Source organism: Phoenix dactylifera, chromosome 10 (genome assembly GCF_009389715.1).
Source record: "Phoenix dactylifera cultivar Barhee BC4 chromosome 10, palm_55x_up_171113_PBpolish2nd_filt_p, whole genome shotgun sequence".
Classification (NCBI taxonomy): Eukaryota; Viridiplantae; Streptophyta; class Magnoliopsida; order Arecales; family Arecaceae; genus Phoenix; species Phoenix dactylifera.
Window position 1 is genome coordinate 7355127 of NC_052401.1, and position 25455 is coordinate 7380581.

Sequence of the window (25455 nt, forward strand, 5' to 3'; positions counted from 1 at the left end):
TAATATTTAGAAGGATATGTACGGAAAAAACTATAGAATAATTGTGGATTCGTATAATCAAAATAACTTTATCTTTATCTTATAGAAACGTTGCTGAATTTAGTGATTTATAATATTTTTAAGGATAAGTAATGTTATTCGATAATTCGAGTCGGTTGTACAATAGCATAAAGTTATCATTATAAATTTAGTCTATATCAAGACAATTATTCTATGAGAAGTTAGCATAAAGTTAGCATAAAGGTGGTTGCTGAATAGAATAGTTTATAAGAAGTATCAAGACAATTATTGAAGACACAAGAAATTTGTGAGTTGGAGATTATTCTATGATCACGAAAATATGATGCATTACCAAAAATTAATCTTGGATAATTTCAATGCAAGTGGGTATTCCTCTATTACTTAGTTTAAAAAAAAAAAAGGGATTTGATATTTTTTGCTTTTAAACTATACTAAAAAATTTATGAAAAATGATAGTCATACCGGTCTAGCAATCAGAGATTTCAGGTTTGAATTTTAGATGATGGTGCACGTCCAAGTATTAAAATCTAAGTAATTATAGCATGAATGGATCTCTCTCCTTTTCTTTCAAAAATAATGATTCGAAAAATGTGGATAAAAGAGTTTGCATATGAGAGATCTAATAAAATTATCTCCTAGTAAGGAAAGGAGTTATTCATGAAAATCTTAAAATAGTTTGTCTACCTAGGAAGAAAGATTATGGAGGGAGCAATTTATGCATGAATTTATTGCACTTTTAGCATCTCTCTCTTTTCTCGCTAGGATTTCTTCTGTAAAAGTTGTACCCATCATTGACTCAACTTTGATAAATCAATATCAATATTTGCTTCCATTGCCCATAATGATAGGATCTTCTTAGTAACAGTAGACATATAGACATGTATGATTCTTCTCTATTTTATAAGCCTCCATTTGTACAGCTAGAAGTTGGTGCGATGCAAGAAAAAGGGTATTCCTGGTCATGGATCATCTTTCCCTAGTAGTCTATGGTACCACCCTCTTTTCCTTTGTTTCAAGATCAACAAAATTATCCTCCTAATGAATCTAGATAGGTCCACAAAGAGTTTTTATTTGTTGCAATAAAAGCTCTTTGACCTTTTTAGGTAGAAAAATAATTTTTTATTACTAAAATGAGTAGGACTTATCAATGAGGTGGTGCTATAAAATGAAATGAAAGGGTCTTCTATACATGCTTCAAAAAACAATCTGCATTAATTGGATGCTGGACCGAAGAATGTGTTAATCCAATAATTATCCCTCTTTGTATAAGTGAAGGAATATTCTAACAACTGAAAATGTAAGTGGATTTTATCCTCAATAATTTTTGATTTACAATGATTAGATTCATTTATTTCTTTGCTATAGGTGCTCAAGTAGTGTTACCTTAAATATGGACAATTAAATGACAATTAATTCTTTATTCTGATTATGATCAGCCCTCAAGTACTTGAAACTCCATAGAAAACCTGACTCCGAGTATCCTAAGTTGATTAGTTGTTTACAATTATTAGCCTCTCATTTGAAGCCGAAATCATTGATTGAAAAGGGCAACAAAAAAAAAAAGAGAATAATAGAGGTTTAACAATATCCACAAACCTCAAAATAGGAAAACAGGCTGATCAATAATCAAAATATATCAAAATAAACCTTGAAAAAAAATAACTATAAAGAAACAAATAGAAAAAACCAACAACAATAAGTCTTGTTGCTATTTAGAAATACATAATAAAAGGCTCCTTCACATATTTGGCAAAGACTTCCAGAGTTTTCCTACTCATCATAGAAGCACCCCTTATTCTTGATCTCTTAAGTTAACTCCTTGGCTTGTTCCTTATAAAAATAAATTTCTCCAAATTTTTGTTATATAAAACAATCAAAATATTATTTATGTACAGATTAGCATAATAAAATATTATATAAATAAAATACAAATAATCTTTGATATTTTTTTTGGATACATAACACAACAAAAAGAACTACAGAGAAAAAAAAACTTGTCTTATCATGCAACTCCATTCCTGTTGGCCAGCATGGAGAGGGCGCAGGGGCAGTGCAAAGTTGACTCAGAAAGCTTTGAGACATTTTTCTCCAGGCCATGGGGGACATTCGTGACAGCCGGCGATGTTTCCCGAAGAAAGCAAGGAGAAACTGGCGGCGGGGTGTAGACAGGCAAGAGTTCTGGTCTGAAGCCAAGACGAGTTCTTGGACCGCTTAGATTTAGCAACGACCGGAGGAGATCCTCTTGCTGCCACAATAAGATATCACGTACTTTCCCGCTATCTTTCTCTGCACTCGTCTCCGTGCGATCCATTTGGGAGAGATGGAGGAATGCATCTGAAAGAACGCATGGCCAAGACGTCCAATCCGTGTGGGAAGATCTCGTACGGCATGAGGATTCCCATCCCAATCCCAGAGATTGAGATTTGACCCTGGTGTCCGCTCGTGTTCCCCATCCCCTTATTTTTTTTTCTCCTTTGTATTACTATTCTTGAAAGGTTAAGTTCCGAGCTTCCCACCGTCCTTGGGTCCAGGGATGAAGTTATGGTGCTCATGAAGCTCGTCAGCCTGCTTCTATAATCGTTACTGTATGCAATCTTTTTCTGTAATCAGTCAAACAGTATATGACGATTTTTAAACAGTCAGCATGTCTCATGCATCGTCCAGATTCAGTGGAGGTTTTTAAAAGATGAGATATTAAATATCATGATTGGTGCCCATGAAAAGATGAATCAGGGTCCGGATTTATTGGAGACGAAAGGAGGCACTAGAAAAAAATGAAATTTTAATTGACATGCTACAATAATATTGTATTAGTTTTAAATATTAATTTTAATATTTTAGTTAGTCGAAGTATTTTTAGAATATTAAAATAATGATTAGAAAAGTTTTGTTGATATGTTGACATCCATGGGTTGATATCTTGGAATATATAGATTTACCTTGACTAATATAATAGGAGTTGAGATATGTATTTGTATTATGTCAATGGAATCGTGATACTGATACTGATACTATCACCATTGAGATGAAAGCTATTGGAGCACCTCAAATGATGACATTGTTGATGTATTGTCTTACCAATTTGAGATTATAATTAGCAAGTTATGGCGGTCAAGTTAGCTATTGGTTTGCATGCATGGTTGGTTAAATTTTAGATTGGATTGGACTGCAATTTGATATTTTTATTGATCTTATTGAGATTTAATGGTTAATGCGACTCAGCTTGCTCTAGTTGCATTAGTGCTAGGGTATATTCTACAGCAAGTTGATAGCCGATCATGTCCTAGACTACTTCTAAAGTTAATCCTCAATATGGTATCGGTAGTAGAATTTATTATCTAAGTTGTTATGTATTTTGATTATTGATTAATTGAATGACAATAATATCATTCACAACCTTCAATTAATGAAACACTGTAAATTATTTATGACTTAGGAAGCTAACATAATGGTAGTAATTATCTTAGAAAAAGATTATGTTTAGCTCCCCCCCCCCCTAGTTCTTTTCTCTTAATATACAAGTGAAGCCTTGTCAATAATCAACTTTCGTTCATCTAGATTAATTAGCTTTTACTTATAAAATTATCGAAGTAACTGCAAAACATGGAGAATGTGTATAGATAAAGAGATATAGTTCCCACTATCTATCAAAGTATTTAACTTATTAACAATTATATTTGTATCTAATATTTTTTAGGATTTTTTTTGCATGAATACCCTTCTAAAAATTTAAATTTGCATCAATACCTTCTTAAAATGTATATTTATTTCTATACTCTCATAAAACACTGTTTTTGCATAATTGTCTCTAATATAACGGTTCTTCTAACACCATTAAAGAAAACCATATTTATTTAATTAAAAATAAAATTATTTTTTAAAATTATTTTTTTTTGTCCTCCATCACAATCACCTTATAAATATTTCTTTTTGCACATCTACCCATTAAGAATATTTTAGCCATTTTAATTTGAAATTGTTAATTTTTAATGATGTTAGATAATGTGAGTACATATGCAAAAACAAAAATAAAAAAAAGGGTAGAATAGCAAAACAAGTGTTTTAAGATGGTATACATGCAAATATCAATTTTGAAAGGGTATTCATGCAAAATTCGATATTTAGAAGGATGTTTATGCAAAAAAAAAAACCCTCTTTTTTATCATATATAAAGTGAAGAAAAAGGAAACAGATTAGTTTTAATACGCAAACATCACATGCATTTTTATCTGGTAGAAGACCCTCTGTCATGTATGTAAATAATAATTTTCTATTATAATTATTTTTGTATTATTTTTAAAGTCATGTTGCATTAGGTTAATTAAGGGTGGTTTACTTGAATTTAGGTCCCCTTCAGTTTTGTGGCTGAGTTAGAGAGGTCTAATTCCCCATCACAAACCGTTCTTGTGTCGCATGATCTCACTCCATTGCAAACGGAGCAGGACACATAAGCAGCCTGTAATGGAGAACTGGATAATGGTGAATTCGAAAGGATCCGAATTTGGCTTTCCTTCCCCTGCAATAGGAAAAGGTTTTAACCATATTCCATAAGAACCATAACCTCATTCTCTTGGTATAGTAATGGTCTTTCCTCCTCAACCATAACTGAGAGGCTTATTCTTTCTTTTTTTTGAACTTGAGTTAAAAGGTATATCATTATCATCATTGTTTCGCTGCTTTTTCCATCTTTCTTAAGAGTGGTGGCTCAAAATATTTCCTAATCACCTTCACTTTTTCTGCTTACCTACCTAGAAAACATAGTTTCAAGATTTGGGTTTTTCTAGTTAATGGTGGATATTTGTTTCTAATTCTAATCTCGAATCTTACTTTCTTTCTTCACAATATCTTTTAGGGGTGATAAAGAGGAATAACAAAAAAGAAGGAAAACAATAACCACATATTACTAGATGTCATCCATCTCTATAACGAAAAAAAAACAAAAAATATGAGGGAGGAAGAAAAATATTTGATAGATCAATAGAAGAACAAGTTGTTTGTCAGGGTAAGTTACAATACTCTTGCTTGGGCCATTCCTCCACATTAGCAGGTATCGCTGATTAAATCTGAAGGGTCAATGATTATATGTTAGAACTAAACGTTTGGAGAGCTTTTCTTTTATTCCACTGCCTTGATCTTCTTCTCTCATTGGCTTCGGCAACATACTCCAAGGGATTTTTTGCTGCTTTTGAGAGCTTTATCAGAGGCATAATAGTTGAATGGATTGGATCTTGAAAACAAAGAACTGGTAGAATCCATTGAAGACATCCCTGTAGCTGTATGTTCTATCCAATAAGGCATGGAGCACAGTAAATCCATCAATTTAAACCATAAACAGGACTGATTATGAGCAAATTTGACCATTAGACTGGTAATCTGTGAGAGTTTAGCATTCAGATTTTGTCCAGGATGCTGGTAGATTTCCGTTGGTGCAGTCCCTCTGAGATAGCAAATAGCCGCAGCAACATGCCAACATCACATACCACACGGATGTTCTTGCCAGCAAAAAAGTTTTCACCATTTTCTACTTTTCTCCCATATAAAAATTGCTGCTTTGTGCAAATGGTTATGGGCATCATAATCAGCAGCAAAACTTGGCATGACCTAATGGCTCGACAACCATTTGGCTGGTCTCAGACATGGATTAAAGCTTCATCAAAGAATTTTCTGAACATGAGCTCCCTGGACAAGTTATTGCTGTTAGTAGTGCTTCCAGGGTCTAAAACCACAGGAAAAAAAACACTGATCATTTCTACCTGACAGAAAAGATTATCTGGTTTACCCAGATCATATTGGAAACTCGGTAACTTCAAACATAAGGTTTTTTTTATCACAAAAAAAAAAAAACACAAGGCTTATTTCAGCCTTTTCCCCAGACTTTAGCAAGCTTCTTAAATCAACTATCAAATTAGGTGTTAAATGTAATGTTATTGGCCTTCAAATATAAAAGTAACAACTTCATGCGATGGGAAAGGGAAAAATTTTTCTCGTTCATCCATAACTTACAGCATGTAGGATTTGCCTACAGCAGGATGCAACTGTTGCCCTTCAAAGGTCTACTGAATTGGCAATCAGCAGCACTGGTCGAAGCAGAAAAAGAATCCCCTTGATTTATTTTCCATCTCGGAGTTTGGGGTATCGCCCATGCCATCTCGAACAGCCATCAACGAACTTGTCCCAGGAGATTCAGGTGGTAAAACTACATTCTCCGACCTAAATACATGTGAAGGGACCAGAGGTTTGGGTGGCGAAAGAGTAGAAAGATAATGTAGAAGCATCTGCACAATTTGGCTAAAGTTTGGTCGGGAATTTGGATCTTCTTTCCAACAGGAAGTCAAGATCAAAGCCAGTTCTTCAGGAAGATTTTCTGCACTGGGCCTCGTGTTCTGGAGAAAAGAAAATGTCCAGCTTCCATCAGATTAACGAAGTGCATGTCATAAGGTACAGAATTTTCAGTCTTGAGCAAATAGTTTTTACTTTGAAAGCAGCTGCATAAGCTGCTTGCAGGTTAGACATGCCTTCAAATGGAAGTCGATTTTGGAAAAGCTCCCATAATACTATTGCAAAGCTGTAAACATCCACTTTGTGATTGTAATGCTTCTTTTCCCCATGCCTTAGTGTAACAGTGCTGTATAACTATACATATTCGTTTAAAGTTAGATAATCAAAGGAAGTGATCATTGAGAATGTTTAGTAACTTAATGTAAAATCACAAAAAAGCACCTCTGGAGCCATCCAACGGTATGTTCCTGTTTCAGCAGTCATCATCTCAGTTAATGTTTCCTCCCTTGCCAAACCAAGGTCAACAAGTTTCACTGTCCTTTGGTCTGCAGTCAAGAGCAAGTTCTCTGGGAAAGCAACAACATTCAGAGAACTAATCTTGAAAGCAAGTTCAAAAATAAATAATGCATATGGGATTTATTGCAAACATAAGAGGCCTTGCATGTTCCTTGGAGCTATACTCTGTGGAATGTGCAGCCGTGTCTCATGTCAACCCAGATGGTGGGTTTAGGGTGTGACAAGTACACTCTAAAAATCAACGCAAATATATGTGAAAATACAAGTACCGTACTTATCAGAGAAATTATCTTATAAGATTTGCAGTAGTATATGTTACAGTTATTTATCATTATTAGGAAAAAAAGTGTTTATCATATATTGAAACTAGAAGATCAAATATGGGATTTCTTAGTGACTCCTGAAGGCATCAAATGACCTCGTGACCCATACCCATCCACAGGTCATGTTGGGTCACCTATTTGACCCTAACCTAATCTACTTAGCAAGGCTCCATCTCTAATAGAGCCAACTAACATATCAAATCCAGTCCTCACAATTCATACCTGCTCATTTCCAAAATGATTTAAACAACTAGTATAGAGAAAATTTTCTTAAAAATACACTAGAATAAAGAAAAGACCAATCGGTCAAAATTTTTTTATCCAAGATCATGATTCAAACCGATTTAAATTGTTTCAACCTATAAAGGACTCTACCCTTGTGACGCACATCGAGTCAAAGCTCTGAACCATACCCAACCCAACGTAAAAGTTAGAAAATTTAACTCATACCTGACCATGACTAAATTTGTCACCCCCAAGCCATTTGCCATCAACCTAGCTGTCTAACCATGCATTGACAACATAGGCATCGCATTAGTTGAAAATGTGTTAGCTATCATAAAAAAAAACAAAAAACAAAAAAAGCCACAAAAAAATCTACTAGTGGACAAAGGGTAACAAAGTGCTTAAAAGGCAGTCAGAAAACTAGGGTGAGTAAAGATCTTCAGCAAAGATCTGAGTTCAAATCCTGGTACCACAAGGATTTGGAGGATTAGGAATATTCATGGGAGGGGTAACCTCTGTTGTGTAGCCCACTACCTACGGAGCATCTTCCACCATTTAAAGAAAAAGGTAAACAGAGATATTGATGCTGACTCAAATTTAGAGGGATCATGACCTTGGTGAATGAAAGCCTCAAATTGCTTATTGCTTACATGGCTTGTTCACTGGCAGCTGCAACTCAGATTTAAAGCACGTTCCACTGGTCAAACAGATATTAAATCATGCTTCTCTCTCTCATCAATGAGCCATATAAGCCCTTATTTGATACAATCCAAAAAACCTTCATGCTAATAGCGCCCAAGTTACCATATTCTACCATCAGGTCCCTAACTTTTCTTGGGCAAAAGTATGACAGCGCAGTGTTGCAGTGATTAATCGAACCATAGGCTTTGCCTAATGGTTGTTAGAGCACCTATTTTTAATGTATAAAGCATTTATAATTGTCTTCTACTGGTTATCCAAATTCTGATTCTCATCCATCAAACTTGAAGAACAAAATATGGACTAAATGCACTTCTTATTACAGGTATCAATCAAACATAAATTTACAAGACTCAATAAGAATGCAACCACACAAAGGTTGCCTGAATACATGGATTCTGTAAACAAAATTCATGTGCTGAATATCAGATTAAACATGTATGCAGTGCAATCTTAATTTACTACACTAGACTTCTATCATCATCTAATCCAGAAGATTTGCATGCACCATGTGTACCAATATTTTCATGAATACACTACTGGTAAGAAGAACTTCTTAGTGTCATAAAGTCAAAGAAACATGGTTAACAGCGTTCACATTAGCTTGAGTCCTGGCAATCATGCAGCGAATCTATGTGGTACACTGTACAACATGCTGGTCAATGCATGATAAAACATGCCTGTGTAATACAGATATGAAACTGCATATACTTGAAACCTCAATAAACAACATTAGGCTGTAGAAGAAGATCAAATTTCAAGATCTCGAACAACATTAGTATTTTCCTAAAAAAGTGAATTGTAATGGTGGTTTTCATGAAGATAAAATGATATGATTCTGTTATTGTGTGTGTGTGTGTGTGTGTGTGTTTAGGATCCGTAGAAGTTTCAATTTAATTGCATCTGATATTCAGTTGAGGTGTTTCCAATAGATACTTCTGATTCTAATTGACAGGGTTAGATGGTTGGGATCTCCTATGTAGATATTCCATCTCCAAATCCAGCGGATGCATGTAATTGCTGTAAATGTTTTAGACTTTTTAAAGACCAAATCTCCAGTCCCTTCAAAAACAACTTCACAAATTATTATAAGAAGATACAATTGCTTAGAAAAAAGGATGGCACATATTTAGATGCTTAGAAGAAAAGAAAAACAAGTCTGATGACATACAGATTTATCTCCATGTAAACATTCATTAAATTATTTATAGTTTAAGTATAACCCAGGAGCATGGAGAAAATTCTTTTCAGATTCTCCTGCGGAGCACATATGAATTGATTTTATGCAGTGGAGAAAGGGTTTCAGTTTTGTTCTAAAAAATCAAGAGAGTGAAGAGTTTTATCTCTTTCATTTGTTATCTCCAATGATGTTTTGGGGCATCAAAAGATTTGATCCATGATGCCCTATAACTTAGAAACAGTCATTGCTACAATATGGTGTAAAAGTCATTCTCTATTTTGCTTTTACTCTCCTTCACTCTCTTGGCTTCTCAGCATTTGAAGCCCAAGAAAGTTAAGCTAACCACTTAAGTCATTGGGAATTGAATAGAGTGATTTTCAATCCTTCTCATGATTATGCACTTGAGAATTAAGTTAAATCCATAAACATTTCTTGACAGCTGTGCTGTTACAAAGATGTGCTTTGTAGGACTTCACCAATCCTATGGACTGAATGCCTAATTTCAGAACATCTATGAAAGCATAAGCTAATCCATGTATTTTCCATCAGCTTCATAAGTTTCTGCCTTTTATTCTTATCTACAGCCATCAGCCATCTCTTTTGCTTTAGATTCTTCAATCCCATATCATCAATTCTATCAAGGTGATTGTAAGTTTTCCCAGTCACATTCTACACATATTGACCAATGAGCTACCCTTCTCATCGGAGCTCCCATTTTCTTGCTTTTGTTGCTCATGACTGAACCATCATAACCATTCTGCCATTATTTCTGCTGAACAATGTAGAAATAAACATTTTATAGTTTTCACATATACCAGAAAAAAATAAATACCAAAAAGGAGAGTAATTGAAATTCAATATCACGGTAATTTCTCAAATACTAGTTCTAGTTTTTAAAAAAAACGTGTAAATCATATTTGTTAAACATCCAATCCACTGTTATATCCCACTTACGCTACCTTATGTGCATTGTTACCCATCTTGTAACATCCTTCCTATATTTGTCGAAGTGACTATATCTCCATTTCCCCTTGTCCCATATGCCATTATAATACTTGAATATTTTTTTGAATCTCAAGATCCATGAACAAAGTGGTATCATTATGTGTATGTTTGCTAACCATCATATATGTTCATTAGATAAGCTCTATCATGGTCTGCCAAACCGAGCCGAGCTACTCAGTTCGGCCACACCGAACCGAACCGAACCGGCATGGTTCGGCCCATTTTTAGGTAAATAACGTGAACCACTATGAAGTGAGCAGTTTCAAAGCAAAACCAGTGTGAAATGCTCGGTTCACACTAGTGTGAAACAATTCGCACCCCCCCCCTTTTTTCCAATAAAAGAGAGCCCTGAGAAGGCTTCCTGAGCCTTCTCAAGCCTTCTCCTTATTTTCCTATCGAAACCCTCTCCCACTTCACCAAAAAATAGGTGATTTCTATGATTAAAGAAAGATCCAACCCAAAGCAAGGTAAGGTGGCTCTCCCCCACCTCATTTCTTTTTTTGTTCTTCTCATCAATGAAAAGTGCTGAAAAAATTGAAAAATAAAGGTCGTGCCAAAATTTTTGATTTTGGTATGATTTTATGATATGTTGTGAATTTGTAGATGATCTATACAATAAGACTAAAATCTTTAATTTTTATTAAATCTATAATTTTTTAAATTAAAAATATATTTTTGGATTTAAAATAATAAAATAAAATAAAATTCAAAAGCTCATTGTAAAATTAGAAGTTTGTTTAGGAGCATGCAAGCTACTCTCGATCTAAATTTGGTATCCATTTATTCAAGTTTGGATGTCATCATACAAAAAATGGCCTGACCCAAACTTGAATAAAATTGAGAAATAAGCAGCCTTTCATGCATGCCCATAGGCTAAAAAAATATATGTAGCATCTATGGTAGGGTTATACATAGATCTGAGCTCAAATTATTTTTTTAAAATTTTTATATTTAAAAATTATTTTTAATTTAAAATTATTAAAAATATATAATCAATAAAAAATAAAAATTAATACTACATATTAGATAATTCAGAAGTATTTTCTGAAGTAGAAAACATATTTTCTGAATTTCTGATATTTAAAATTATTTTTAAATTTATATATTATTAAAAATAGAATAACATAAAAATATGAAAAATTGGCACTACATATTAGATAGTTTAGAAATATTTTTTGAAGTAGAAAATATATTTTTCATCATAACAAAAAAAAATTTAAATAATTAATAAACTATCGTGATTGATAAATCTACATGAATGGACCCATCAAGCAAAAAAGATTCAGAGTGTGACATTGGTTAAGATCATGAGTAAATGCTCTCAGATCGTCACTATTGAAGGTGCAACCAGTGCAATATAGAATTTAAGAAATGAGGAATAATCAGGTTAAAGCAGCACCCAGCTAGTGGTTCTCTCAAAATAGCATTATTTTAAAACATCGTATGGTAATGCAGAAAAATCACTCTCAAAATGTTAAAAAGCATCATTTAAGGTATACCGAATGATACACATCAAAGGACATCAAGAAACATCAAATTAAACTTACAATCATTCAAATGACAAAAAAAATGATTACATTTTAATAAATCTTAAATAATTAAAAAATAAAATAAATAAATAAAAGTATGCCGGTTCGGAACCGGCAAGCCACACCCTACCATGTGTCGGTACGGTACCGAACGGCACCATACCGAACTCGTAGTCAACTGGTATGGGTCACGATACCAATGCAACTAACCTGAAGCTCTATATTTTTAATAGAACCAACTCTCAACATGCAAGCTCTGATGGTTCATACCATACAAATCTTTTGTTAGCTGGGAGGGATGAGTTAAATAGGAAATAAGTGGTAATAAGTGGTGAAGTGGATTAGACAAGGAAATTAGAGAAAGAAACAGGGAGGAGAGGTGGACAACATGCTAGGGGATCTAAATTGGTGAGCAGCATGGTTATTTTAACAAAATATAGATGACAAAACTATTGCATGTAGCAGCTGATAATATAATTTCACTTTCTTCCTCCAATCAAAAGCACATAACCCCCGCCCCCCAATCTCCACATCCAGCTCATTTTCAAGTACCGAATAATAAGGAATGACTGGCCTAGTAGCTCTCATATAACATCGGTATGGCCCAGCCACCTTCATCTCCTTTACCTTCTTCTAGCCCCCCCCAGCACACAAGCATCCAATTGGAATTGGAAGTCAATTGATTTAGGATTTTCTTAGTGGAAGCTAGGCTTGGCATAGCTTAGACACCATTCCCCAAGATCACATCTTAGGTGTGTTAGTTTTTTCCACTCACTAGTCAAATTAATTTTTTTGCGTGCTTTCCTTTAGCAACATAAGGCCTTGACCATCTGAATACTATGGTGACATGGCCGCATCAAAGAACATCCGCTGAAGTAGCATGTGACTGACACATTCTATAAATCAAAGTCCGCAATCTCGATACCAGACACCGTATCGGTATAGTATGGTATGGTACGTACGGTACACCTCTGTGCCGAAATAGCTTTCTTGTCCATTTTCTCAATTTTCATCTCGATACAGATTGGCACACACCTTGGTATGCCTCGGTACGGACGGTACGGAGCTTATACCGACTTGAATATGTGTTTCGTACTGATTTTCTTCTAATACGGTATGGTATACCCCATACTGTATGGTACGGGATGGTACGGCAGACCTTGCTATGAATTACCCTATATTACTTGGACATTCACATTCAACTTTAAAAATTTGTTTACGATATGCATCTAAATCAGATACATACTAGACACTTAGACTCGTATAATGTTCTCTTGCTACAATTTTTAAAGATTGGTGAATCCAACAAGAAGTAAGACCCTCCAACTTGACATTGTAAGAGAGTGTTTGTTCTTTTCTGAAAATTGGTGAAGGATGTAGGTACTGAAATAACTTTGCAAAATATTATGTTTCTTATATTTTGGGTTAATTGGAAAGTTTGGATAATAAACATGCATATCAGAAGAACTTAGCAATCTTTAATGTTTCTTCTAAATGTTATGCAAATAATGTTAAAGGTTTAAACATATAATTTAACATTATATTTTGTCCTATGTATCCCCGTATCTCCTTTTTTTTTCTCCTTTTTTTTTTCTCTTGCCAAGTCAGATGCTTGGATAAGCATCGGTCCAATTCTTGCATCCATGTCCATGCAGCACTGGTATTATCATAACTGTGTAACCAGAGAGAATAATTCTAGCGAAAGGATCCATAATATGTTTAAGCAATAACAAGTTAGCAATAAATAATGCTAGTAACTAAATCTTCCATTGAAAGACAAGTACATGGAAGTTGATTTTCCCATCATTCGAGAAAGGATCAATAGAAAAGAGGTGGCAGAGTAGAAATCCAACTTCTATGAAAAGACAAAACATAGTGAAGTTAGCATTCACTTTGAGAAACGATCAAAAGTAAAGAGGTGATACACCTTTTGTCAGATCCAAGATTAACCTACAGAGTTATTGTTCACAAAGCCTCGAAGAATGAAATGACTAGCTAATTGTTTCGCCAAGATTGGAGGCTAACATATCTATTCGGTAACTTGAGGAAGAAAGTTGTCAATCTCTGCAATTTGTCAAGCTTGGAGGCCAATACATATCTGTTCTGGATTTTTAGCGGGCTGATATGCAGAGGAGCATAAACTAGCAGGCCTGGATTAAGTCGTGAAAACCAGTATATTCATATGAGAACATCCTTGCGGTTGGTCATGACTAACAAGATAAACTTGTGATAACCTAATGCAATAAGAAAGAAAGTTATGTGTTGGCCTGGTATGTTGGCCTATTCTTTTCTTATTTTCTATATCTCCTCCCTCTCTTCTCCCTTTCAATTTGGCGCTTCCATAACTATATCTTTTGCTTCTTTCTTGTTATTCTCTCAAGGAAGACCAACTCGCTTTCATACTATTTCTGCAAGCCTAGAGATCTTTCAAGGAAATCTAAGAATTAATCTAAATACCAAGAAATTCAAACCTAAAGTCTTTAATACTAGAAGTCACAAAAGCCCAACAGGCTTTTAACATCCATGGTCTTATACATCTATCGATATTTCTAAGTAAATTCCACAATAACAAAAGTTACAGAAAAAACTAATTTATAGTGGTCTGCTACGTACAAATTCTAAACCTTCTAGTTGTTGACTTGTTAAAAGTCCTAGTGGCTTTATTAAATTTATGCTTCAGGACTGTTTTACTAGCCTCACATGCCAGATGTGTGCATTGCACAGAGTGGTGATATTTTATTAAGTTGAACTTTAATTACTTTCATTTTTGAGAATTATGTACACCAAACGTGATGCATATCTTTTACATTCTTAAACTTACATTTGAGTTTGATACTTCTATCCTTCCCAATCAACTTTTCTTGTTCTCAATGTCCCAACATGCAGTCTTCTTGATTATAAAACAAGAATCAAAAACCATATATATATATATATATATATATATATATATATATATATATATATATATATATATATATATATATATATATATATATATATATATATATATAAACAGAATTTACATAATGAGAATATCTCATGATACGAAATTTCAGCTCTGGTCAATCAAAGCTTGCAAGAATATAATCCTAACGAAATGGCCGGATGGAAATCAAGCAAAAAGGCAATAATAAGAGACATATCGCCAGAAATTGTATACCTCAGTTACAAGAAATTGGCTAGCCAAGAAATGATAATAAAAAAGAGAAGATTCATATGATAGAAACATGGACACAAAATTAGAACATTAAGGAAAAGCAAATGACACACACTGCTATGGGAAAAAAAATACATCACCCAACTCCTTAAACAGTCTAGAAGGATTGCAACACATAAGCCCAATCAAAAACAATATAAAAAAAAAGAATTTCCAAAAGGGTTCACTTTACCATTTAAATAACTAGTCAAGTTATCATCCAATTAAGATCCCTTCCCTTTTTATTTTTTCCACCATACCAACTGGAAGACTGAGAAATCTACTACGATTCTAGTCCTTGATCCATTTAGAAGAGTTCCAGGCCATGATCCAGAAAAGAACAAGGAATCAAGCCCTTTAGACAGACAATTGAATTGGGGTGACTGGTGAGTGATGACAGCAGAGTCAAGGGTAATACAGCTGTGAGATAGCTTTCTGCAAGGCATCAATAGAAACACCCAGAGCTGGATCTAATCTAATCTTTTGTCACTCATAGACAAAGTGGCAAATCCTATTTTATTTCCCTCAGGATAGCTTCTTTGGCCTACATAACACTGCGCCAATGAACATCTATCCTCCCTGATCAAATAACTAATTTCATAATTAGCCTAGTGCATGTGCATTCAAAGCAAAGCTAATAAAGCTTGCCACTATCCTTAGCAGGATTTTGAACATCATATAAGAAAGTAATAAAATCTAAAACTTCACAGACATCAAATTGGCTATTGTAGCATTTCCTTCGTTCCTGATCCATAAAGAATATAATTACCTTGAGCCTACTTTATAGGAACAAAATTAGGATCCATTTCTGAGATTATGTTGACCTTGTCATTGTTGTATGTTTTTTCACATATGCTAAAGATCAAATACTGCCAAAAAGAAAGTCTAGGTCAACATTAAAGACAAACTCAAGAATATTTCTTTACACTATTCTACAAGTGAAGTTAAAAATAAAAAAAAATTGCTATGGAATTCAATAACATGCTCGTCAAAACAAAAGAACTAATGAACGCCACATCAAGACTCCCAGTTTCATTTTCTAAACTCTACAGAAAATTAACAAACTATTTTTTTCTATCACATGCACATTCTTTTCGTTATGGGGAAAAAATGCCAGTACAATATAAGGTTTCAAGCATTCTTAGTTATCCTCAAAGATGCCCATGATTATTAATTGCCAATATGCCATGTAAAAAACATAAAACAGGGAAGTCATCTAGCCCCAAGCACTTGCCCATGATGGAGTTGCATCTTGCATTTCTATTCATCAAATTCCGTCTCCTCTTCTTACTCTGGTTATTGATCCCGCTCAAACTACTCAGGCTTTAGCCTTCATTATTTTTTTCACCTCCAAGCAACTTGTGGAATAATTCCTTTGCCAGACACCTAATCTTCCTTCTCACATCTAATTCCAATTTACAAAATTTTTTAACTAATGAATCTCCCCATTTGTAATTATATGGATTGAAACATTTCAGAATGGCAGACTCATGAAGACTGAAAAATTAGGTGAATATGCTTCAGAAGGCATGGAGACCCCAGAAAGCATTATCTGAAGAATATTAAAAATGAAGCAAATGAGATCTTATTTCTGTTTGCACACATGGTCAACTAGTAGCTTCTAGCCAACCAGCAAGGGAAGAAGTTGCATGAGAACTTGAGTCTAGATCAGACAGTGAACGCAGACCATTAACTTGTGGAAGCAATTATGATTTAAAAATAAAGAATAAAGAAAAAGTAGCTTCATCTGATCGAGGAAAACAATGGATTATTCATTTAGTTTACAAGAGTCACCTAGCATTATGAATGCAACATGATTTGATTAATAACTGCCATCATATTCTCGTTGTTTCTGAAAAAACAGAATAATACTTTCTTGCTAGCCTTTTTGGGGAAGGTCTTAGGTCGTTATAATAGATGTTACTAACATGATCGTTCTATGACTGCTACAACGGACTTGGCAAAAGAAAAGATGATTTATCATAAAATCTAATCCTATATAATCCATTCTTTAAACAGGTCATTTTTTATGCAATTTGATATATATTTTGCAATGAATGTTTACATGACAATGATCGAAATCCTCATAGAATCAAGAGGGTTATTATATCACTACAATTCGATGACCAACAAAAGGAAGTAAAGAAAAGGTTCTATTTTCCTTATGCAATGCTTTCTTCTCAGCCGCTCATAAATGACCTTCGGCCTTATTCTATTTGTACTAGTACTCAGCCCTATTTCACACTATCTTAATCACTCAAGACCAAAAGCTAATAACCAGCAAATTCTCATATGTTTAATCTACGTATTTCACCTAAGATATGGAGATAACTGCCGCTGTTATCTGAAAATCCACTACAGATATACATTGAAACCATTCCTTTATCTCTAAAACCTTCAGAATCTCTTTCTTAGAACCCTTCCCTACACTCCTTTAACCCTACCCTTTTATAAGAAATTCACTACACTCTAATCTTGTGAGCAGGTTTAGAACACTTTTTTTATCGAACCTTCAAAATCATCACTTCTGTCTTGTTCACAGAATCTGGACACCTAGCTTACACATTAAGTTGAACTCTAGGTTTCTCCTCCACAAGGACTACCATCACTCACATGCAGCTCTAACCGACCAGGTCCTTCTTGAACTTTACAAAGTCAAAATATGGCAAATCACACAAACCCTAGGCCACTAGCAATGCGCTATGGGCTTCCCCTGCCAATGGATTACAGAGAAACAAAATGAAGTTTAGTCCACTATTTTTTCCCTGGATATTGTTATAGTAACATGTATTCCACCTTAAGTTTGAGAGAGAGTAGGGAAACTTCTACATATACATGCTAGCTCAACATAAAGCTCACTTTGAATGTGATGACAAACATTAAATTCTGCCATTTGAAACATGAGATTAGAAACAGCTAAAGAGAATTAAACTCCAACTTTCTTTCTGTTATATGAGCATTTTTGCAATTGAAGCATCACCAAGCAAAATAATGGTACATCCATGGAAATAAACTTTAGTTTTATTCTCCGTCACTATGATCAATAGAGCTAATGTTTTATGGAAGATTGAACCTACAAGGTTTTTATTCTTATAAATTCTTTCTCCTCGTTCTTTGATAAGTTTTGTCAAAGTTTGATGGCATATTAATTGTTTTCTAATTTAGCCTATCACTGGAAGTTGATATCTTATCATGATACTTGCATTTCAGTAATTACAAAAGGTACACATTTATAACAAGCAAAAAATCGTAGTTTAGGACTTTACTGTGATCCGGGAATGCAACTATAAGTACGAACTTCCAAAGGTAGTTAATTTCAGTAATTTATGAAAGTGATGTAAATGAATACTCCATCTAGACTGACACAACTCATAAGGGCTTGTATACAAGACAAACCAATACCATCGAGGGACATACCATAATCGATAGTAGGGAACAAATGATAGTCCCACATGTAAAAGAATGTTGGAATCTCTCTGCTATAGTTAAACTGCTTTTAGGTGACAATCTTAGATGCCGGAATCTAATGTTTGTCTTCAAATTATTTCATGTTAAGATTACCTTGAAGTGTGTATTTTTTATCATCCACAAATTAAAAACTCAAGATGCAAAACCCAAATTCCATTAGATAGCATCCAGCATAAATGTCAGAGCACCTGTTTGAGCATTTTATAGAATATAATTTGAGCTTAAGAGAACTATTTTCTCCAGCAAAGCATCAGCCAACATTAGAGGTTGACTATGCAGTGTAAGTATAATTTTGCTTCTTTTTAAAAAAAAAATCTTGCTCATATTTCACATTAAATATATACATAAGATCTGAAACAACTACAGCATTTAAAAGGAACACAAACTACAAGAACTGAATTTATTTAGACCTGAAACATTTAAACAAAAAAAAAAAGAGCAGATGGCTTCCAATGCAGAGCATTGATAACAATAGCTTCAGCTCAAATGCAAAGAATATATTACCTGGCTTCAGATCACGATGAATGATCCCATGTGAATGTAAGCATTCCATAGCCCGAGCGATGTCCAGCGCAAACCCAACCGCAGCACAAGGCTCTAAGCTCCGTGGCCTCATGTTCAGCAAGAATTTGCGCAGCGAACCCCCCAGCAGAAGCTCAGTGACCACCACCATCACAGGCTCCTTACATGCCCCAATGAACTGCACATACCAGGACACAAAATGCAAGCAGAAATCACCAATTTGTACCATTAAACATCAAATAAGTTGCAGAAGCGAATTCCAGATAGCAAATACGACCTTGACAAGGTTCTTGTGTTGGACTCGCGAGAGCATGGCCACCTCCCTCATAAACCTTGCCTCTCTCTTCGCCTTCTCCTCAGGGGTGTCACCTCTATGCACAATCTTGATAGCAACATTCTGATTCTTATACCTACTCCAGATGCCCAAAAAGAGGGAAAAAAAGAAATCCAAGTACCAGAAAACAAAAAAAAACAAGAAAGCCGAAGTACGAAGCAACTGAATTATGCCATTGGATCGCGAAACCGGGATTGAAACAAGGGAAGAGAGACCTACTTCCCCTCGTAGACCTTGGCATGAGCGCCCTCCCCGATCCGGGGGCCAACGAAGAGCTGCTTGGGATCGATGAGCCACTTGGGATCGATGCGGTGCCCGTCGACGGAGACGAACCCATTCCCTGATTCCATCTCTAGAGAACCGAACAGGATCTAACATCTATCTATCTATCTCTCCAGTAAATCGCGGCAGCAACAGAAACACCAGCACAAGGACATGGACTAGTAGCAGCAGATACGATACAAAACAGAAGATAGATAGGTAGGGCAGGGCTTCCACTTGCTTCCAATTCTGGTTTTCTAGGAAGGGCGGATGCAAGAACCCAAGACATGCCCTGAACCTCCGATGGCTACTTTCCCAAAGCCCGTCTCTCAAGAAATCACGGGCTTCCTATAATTTTATCGCGCCCCATGCCCAGAACCTGCGACAAGGCCAAGTGCTCCCGGCAGCACCAATCCCACCCTTCTTCCTAGCGGGAGCAGGACGACATGGCCATGGGCTGGGGGAAGAAGGGCAGATTTCCAAAGGATTGACTTCCCACTTCCTTGATGGAGGAGCTCGGACTGAGATGCAGCTGCTCGAGAAATTACTTCCCCACCGCCATGCCCTGCTGTTAATATTTTTTTCCTTCCTTCCCTCCGCCAAGAGAGAATTAATTAAAAAATCCAATAAAATAAAAAGTCCAACTCAAGTAATTCAGAAATTATATCCCGTAAAACTTATTTATAAAATAGTCATCTCGGTGCACTGATCACAGCCGCCGTATTCTACAGTAATGCATCGAGATGCGTGCTTAATGAATGAAGCTATAAAAATGAATGTATATGATTAATGGTATATATAGTTATGTGATATACTATAATAATTCAAGATCTTATCCAAAAAGAATAGTTGGGAAGTAATTTTTAGATTTTGATATTATTTGTAATAATCCAAAATCTTGAGGGTCTTAATTACCACTGCTTATATTTCAATTCGTCTCCGACCATCAAATTAAATGTGAATAACCTGTTCTCTTCTCTTTGAAACAAGAGGCACTTTCGGTTCTATAAGTGCTTCAAACAATTTTGTCTTCTTCGTATTACCATATCTTCAAAGTAAATAATTTTCTATGAGGAACCTCGCCTAAAATGACTAGTCAGAAAGGTTCCTCACCTAAAATGACCAGTCCGAAAGTATTTTTTGAGTTCTTTCAGGGCCAGCTCAATCTTTAGACGACTGAGGCGGTCGATTAATGCTCCGACCTCCAAATATATTTATTATAGTGAGTTCCAAGACGAGCATCCAAATGCACTGAGACCCTCAATGCATTTGGGGGCATCAAATACTACGTATCTTTATAGCTATAATTGCATTAAAGCCTTCGAATGCATTTATGTTGCGACATATCTTTTACCTAAAAAAAATTATTATCTCTTTTTTTATTTATATATTGAGGCCCGAAATGCATTTATGTTAGGGTCTTTGAGTTCGTCTTAGGCTCCTAAATGTATTGGGCCGCTCATGAGCTCTTTAATTCTTTAGTACTTAAAATTTTTTCGGTGAATAGGTGATGTGTCCACCCCAGGTAGGATATAATTCCTCCTGAACTTTTTTCTATTTAGTCTAGTCGTGTGTAATGGGCAATAGACGGAGAAAATGCCGCAAGAAACAAAATTGTAGTATTTGGGCTGTGGGCCACTGAGTTGGATGGGCTACTTGTAGAGGAATTCTGGAGTAGATGGGCATAAGGAGTCTGGATTAACAAACCATATAATATCTGGATCCGTATGATACGGTGGAAGACAATTTGTGTGCATTATGTTGGCATAAAATACTTGAAGGAGTTGTCCCCTAAGAAAACTAATCAAGGGGCGAAGGGACACTCCGACCCTTCGTGCAGAGGGACACGCCCCACTCCACACAAAAAAATTGAAAGAATATCGGCATGGCTCTCCTTACGTTCAATATTTTACTGATTCTCAGTTTGATTAGGTAGTGGGACTGCTCGTGTGTCTGATAGCCAGTTCATTTTTTTTAATCACTATTATATATTTATACACGTATAGCAATTCAGAATCTCACTAATGGAAAGATGTTACTTGGGTTTCTTTCTATACATCCACATGGTCCTTGTTTAAGCTCCATTTACATCCTAATGTTCTCACTAAGCTAAGGTTTCAAATTCAGTTATAAGTATCACGCTCAGTACATTGGTCGATCCAAATGGATCCATACTACAGTATTTTCTATTTGCTCTAATATTATTTATAATAATTTAAAATTTTACTCAAAAAAACTAGCTATAAGATATTATTTGAATTTTACCATGCTCCAGGCAGGCGGCTAGAGTTGACCTATACGGCATATCAGATTTGGCTATCCAGGAATGTCTGGATGTTTGGTGAGAGTTGTCTCCCTCCACGGTTCGTGATTGAGCAGGTTCGAAGCCAGGCAGCTGAGGTTATCCAGTCACATTTGTCGGATGGATCCTTCATAGCTTCGGATACCTAGGGCTTTTCTCTTGCTCATGGAGCATTTCGCACAATGTTTTTCACCTAGGAGTCCCCATCTTCGAGTTTCCTCAAAGTAAATTTTAACGGTTGTGTACTGAATGGTGAGAGTAGGGAAGGGGCGGGCTTCATCATCAGAGGTCCAGATTCCAAGGTGATTGCAGCTGGTGGATTCCAGATTTTTGACATCTCGATTCCGGGGCGGAGTTGAAAGCAGTTTGGTTCGGCTTGAGTTATGCCCGACGCTTATTATGAGCATATACTATAGTGTTGTAGGGTGACTCGGCGACAGTTATTGGCTGAATCCAGCAGAGTGTGGGTGGGGTGTGTGATAGCCATCCACTGCTCAGAGATATTCGGGCGATGGTGAGTTGGAGGATGGCCTTTTAGGTAAAGCATATAATTATCTGGTGTGCTACAGAATTTATTATCTTTTGGCTTTTTTGGATATATTCGTACCTGCCAATTGCCATATATATACATATTTAACATCTATCCCCATGCATTCTCCTACGATGGGGGGGGGGGGGGGGGGAGGAAATGGTGAGGGGTGGGGAGAGGGAGAAGATAAAAAAAGGTTCATGAATCTGGCAGCCGACAGCCTGATCGAATGGCAGCGGGACATGCTTGGATCACATCAATAAACATGAGGCTAGAAGAAGAAGTCTTTTATTATTAACCCACTTGTGTTTTCTTTTGTTGTTGTTGTTGTTTTTTTTTTTTTCATTGTTATCAGTGGTCTGAGAACCTCACGGGTGGGCAACGTGGTGTCTTTCTTTCTTTTGGGGGGAATATTTCTTAGATGGGTTTTGGTGGGACGGTGGTGAGGCCACCCCATGGGGACCATGATTTTGTTTTATGAAGATCATCTCCTCTTGGATCTTGTTCTACTTTTTCTTGTCATGAAGTAATGAGACGCATGTGAAATGCTAATGGAGCAGGTGATGGTGTGGGAGAGAGAGAGATGGAATTCTAGATGTGCTCGTTGGTTTTTAGCCTTGTTGTCTTGCCACAACTTACTGTTTGTCCACGTCATCATAAATGTCCCTTCCAATTATGTGGATAATGAGAGTTGTCTTTTCCTTATGCTGCATCCATTTCGGATGCCATTGTTGGCTCTAATCCCTCCTCCATTAGCCGAGAAATTATGTCTTGCATCACGTGCACCAATATGTTGAAGATTGACCAGTGTCTTCCTTTGTCTTCGCCCGAATGCCACTTGCAACCACTGTAGCTTGAGATCATCAGAACTTCTGCTAGTGGGGGTTATATATTGGCACTATGCTGATGGGGGTTATATATTGGCACCATGCTGGTGAGGATTATATGTTAGTATATTGATACTTTGCTGGTGAAGATTATATGTTAGCACTTTGATTATTACTAAGCTCATTTTTTGACTCAGTTTTAGAGGATAAGCGTGGTCATAGTTCATGGCTGACGAGATAAACTTGAAGTTTTGAAAAAGATTGGATTTATGATAAGATTTGATTCACATGTATGATGCTTTTATATTATTGCATATCTGGATTTAATTTTTGAACTGAAGCACTTCTACATGCTTATTTTCAGTATATTGTTATTATTTATTTTATTGCTTATTTTATCTAGTTAAAGTGTTTATTATCTACTGGGCTATCGAGCTTATTATGCTATATTTTACTATTTTTATAGATCCGAGAACTAAAATGACATGAGGATATCTTATAGGGGAGTGATTCGAAGTAGAATTTTGGTCACTTAATTAGATTAGGTTCTTAATTAAATTTGATGTAAGACTATTGCTTGAAATTTTGTGACACATTAAGTTTAAATTTTAGTTATTTAAAATTTAGATTTATTTAATTCTGTTGCTTGCTTATTGACATCGGATGAGATGCCTCGCCCATTTGTTGGGAGAGTTTCGTATAAATATGTGGCGGTTGCCACGACCCTCTGGCTTGCAATTTTGGATTGGGAATGTGATTGTTCCTATGGGCCAATCACCAAAACAAACATATAATAAATAGAGCTCATATAAATAAGTCGAGATGATTGGCATGATGCATGGCCACATGGTGCAGGATATAATTTCTTCCAGCGATGGCACACAACTCGACTTCCCTCATCTCTCTACTTTTTTGGCTTTAATTCCTTGTTCCTTCATCTTCCCCATCCCTTTATGCCACGGTTCCGGTTAGAGCTGCAAACAAGCCAAGCTCAAGCAAGTCGGACCTATGTCTAGCCTGTCCCTTTTGTAATTGAGTTGATGAAACCCAAATATGTTCATTTAATTTTGAGTCAAATCTGAGTTGCCCAAAACCAAATTGTTTAAGATTGTTAATGAAAGCCAAGGTCTTTCGAAGCTTACGCATACATGCTTCAAGTTAATTTTGATGGTCATATCTCAATCTTATAATTGATTAATTATAGATTATGTTAGGCTTCAGAAAATAAAACTAAAAAATATTTTCTAAATAATAATTAAAAATATATAATATATTAAGTATATATTAGTTTATATTTTAAGATAAACAATATCAAGCTTGAGCGAGTAAGCTTATCTTTCGTCCAATGGAGCTGAAAACAAGGTGCTCATAAAAATGACTTGCTCATTTAAAAACCCTAACTCATCATGTTAGCATGCTAACAAGTCCTAAACCTTCATCTCTTAATACTTCCTTCCACTCTGTTGCCCTTTTCCCATGCCTCTCTAATCTCTTTACTCCTCTAGCTTCATGTCTTTCTTCTGGATAGTAGCAACGACATGACTTTACCTAATCACCCACTAAAAGAAAAATAATGACTCCAAGATTGATCATAATAGAGAAATCAAAGAAAATACCTATTCGTTTAGGATGGTTATCTTTTTTTGGGTGTATTTTCTACATATATCAAAATGCTGATCTCACATTTGAATTGAGGACTTAGTAGCTTTGAATACTTTTCTTTTGAATGGTACTAAAGCAAACTTTATCTATGGCCTATCTATGACTAGAGGACACTATAATACAGATCTTTTGGGGCTAAGTATAGTGATTTTTTTTTGTTGATTGGATCCATTCTTGGCAAGGATGCTAAGCTTGATTAAATGGGAAAGTCTGTGAGGATCTACATGGATGCGTATCTAGCCCTTCATCAATTATGCACTAAGTAGATTTTGGATATTTATACAAAACGAAGGAGCATAAATAATAATTTCTAGCTAGTATGATTGAAGTCAGCAGGTTACATCTTTCATATAGTCTTTTTCACCACTTTTCTCTCAACTTAACCCCACTTCTACTCTTTTGAGGTGAAGCCTCCGAAATGAAATCAAGTGCATAGAAGAAGAAGGAGAAGAAGATTCATATATACAAAAATAAAGAAACAATAAAAACTAAGGAAGAAGGCACCTAAAAGTGCCATGCAACAATGTAGAACTATACCAATCTAGCAATAAAGTCATCAGCAACTAATCTAGAGCAG

General features: G+C 35.6%; 1 protein-coding gene across 1 annotated transcript; it reads right to left on the reverse strand.

The window, feature by feature from the left end:
- Positions 1-5767: 5767 nt before the first annotated feature.
- Positions 5768-20135, reverse strand: LOC103723155 (serine/threonine-protein kinase STY13-like). The gene is made up of 6 exons (XM_039130943.1): positions 19517-20135; positions 19241-19373; positions 18946-19141; positions 6742-6866; positions 6496-6654; positions 5768-6404 (listed from the first exon to the last, which is right to left on the reverse strand). The coding sequence occupies exons 1-6, from the start codon at positions 19645-19647 to the stop codon at positions 6090-6092; spliced, it is 1059 nt and encodes a 352-aa protein (XP_038986871.1). The 5' UTR covers positions 19648-20135; the 3' UTR covers positions 5768-6089.
- Positions 20136-25455: the final 5320 nt, after the last annotated feature.

Excerpts from the sequence above, each read along its gene's own strand:
- LOC103723155 (XM_039130943.1), bottom strand. The coding sequence starts at position 19,647 with ATGGAATCAGGGAATGGGTTCGTCTCCGTCGACGGGCACCGCATCGAT. Across the intron at positions 6,867-18,945 it reads TCATCGTGATCTGAAGCCAG|AGAACTTGCTCTTGACTGCA; the intron begins GTAATATATTCT and ends TTGCTTTCCCAG. Across the intron at positions 6,405-6,495 it reads CTTATGCAGCTGCTTTCAAA|AACACGAGGCCCAGTGCAGA; the intron begins GTAAAAACTATT and ends TCTTTTCTCCAG.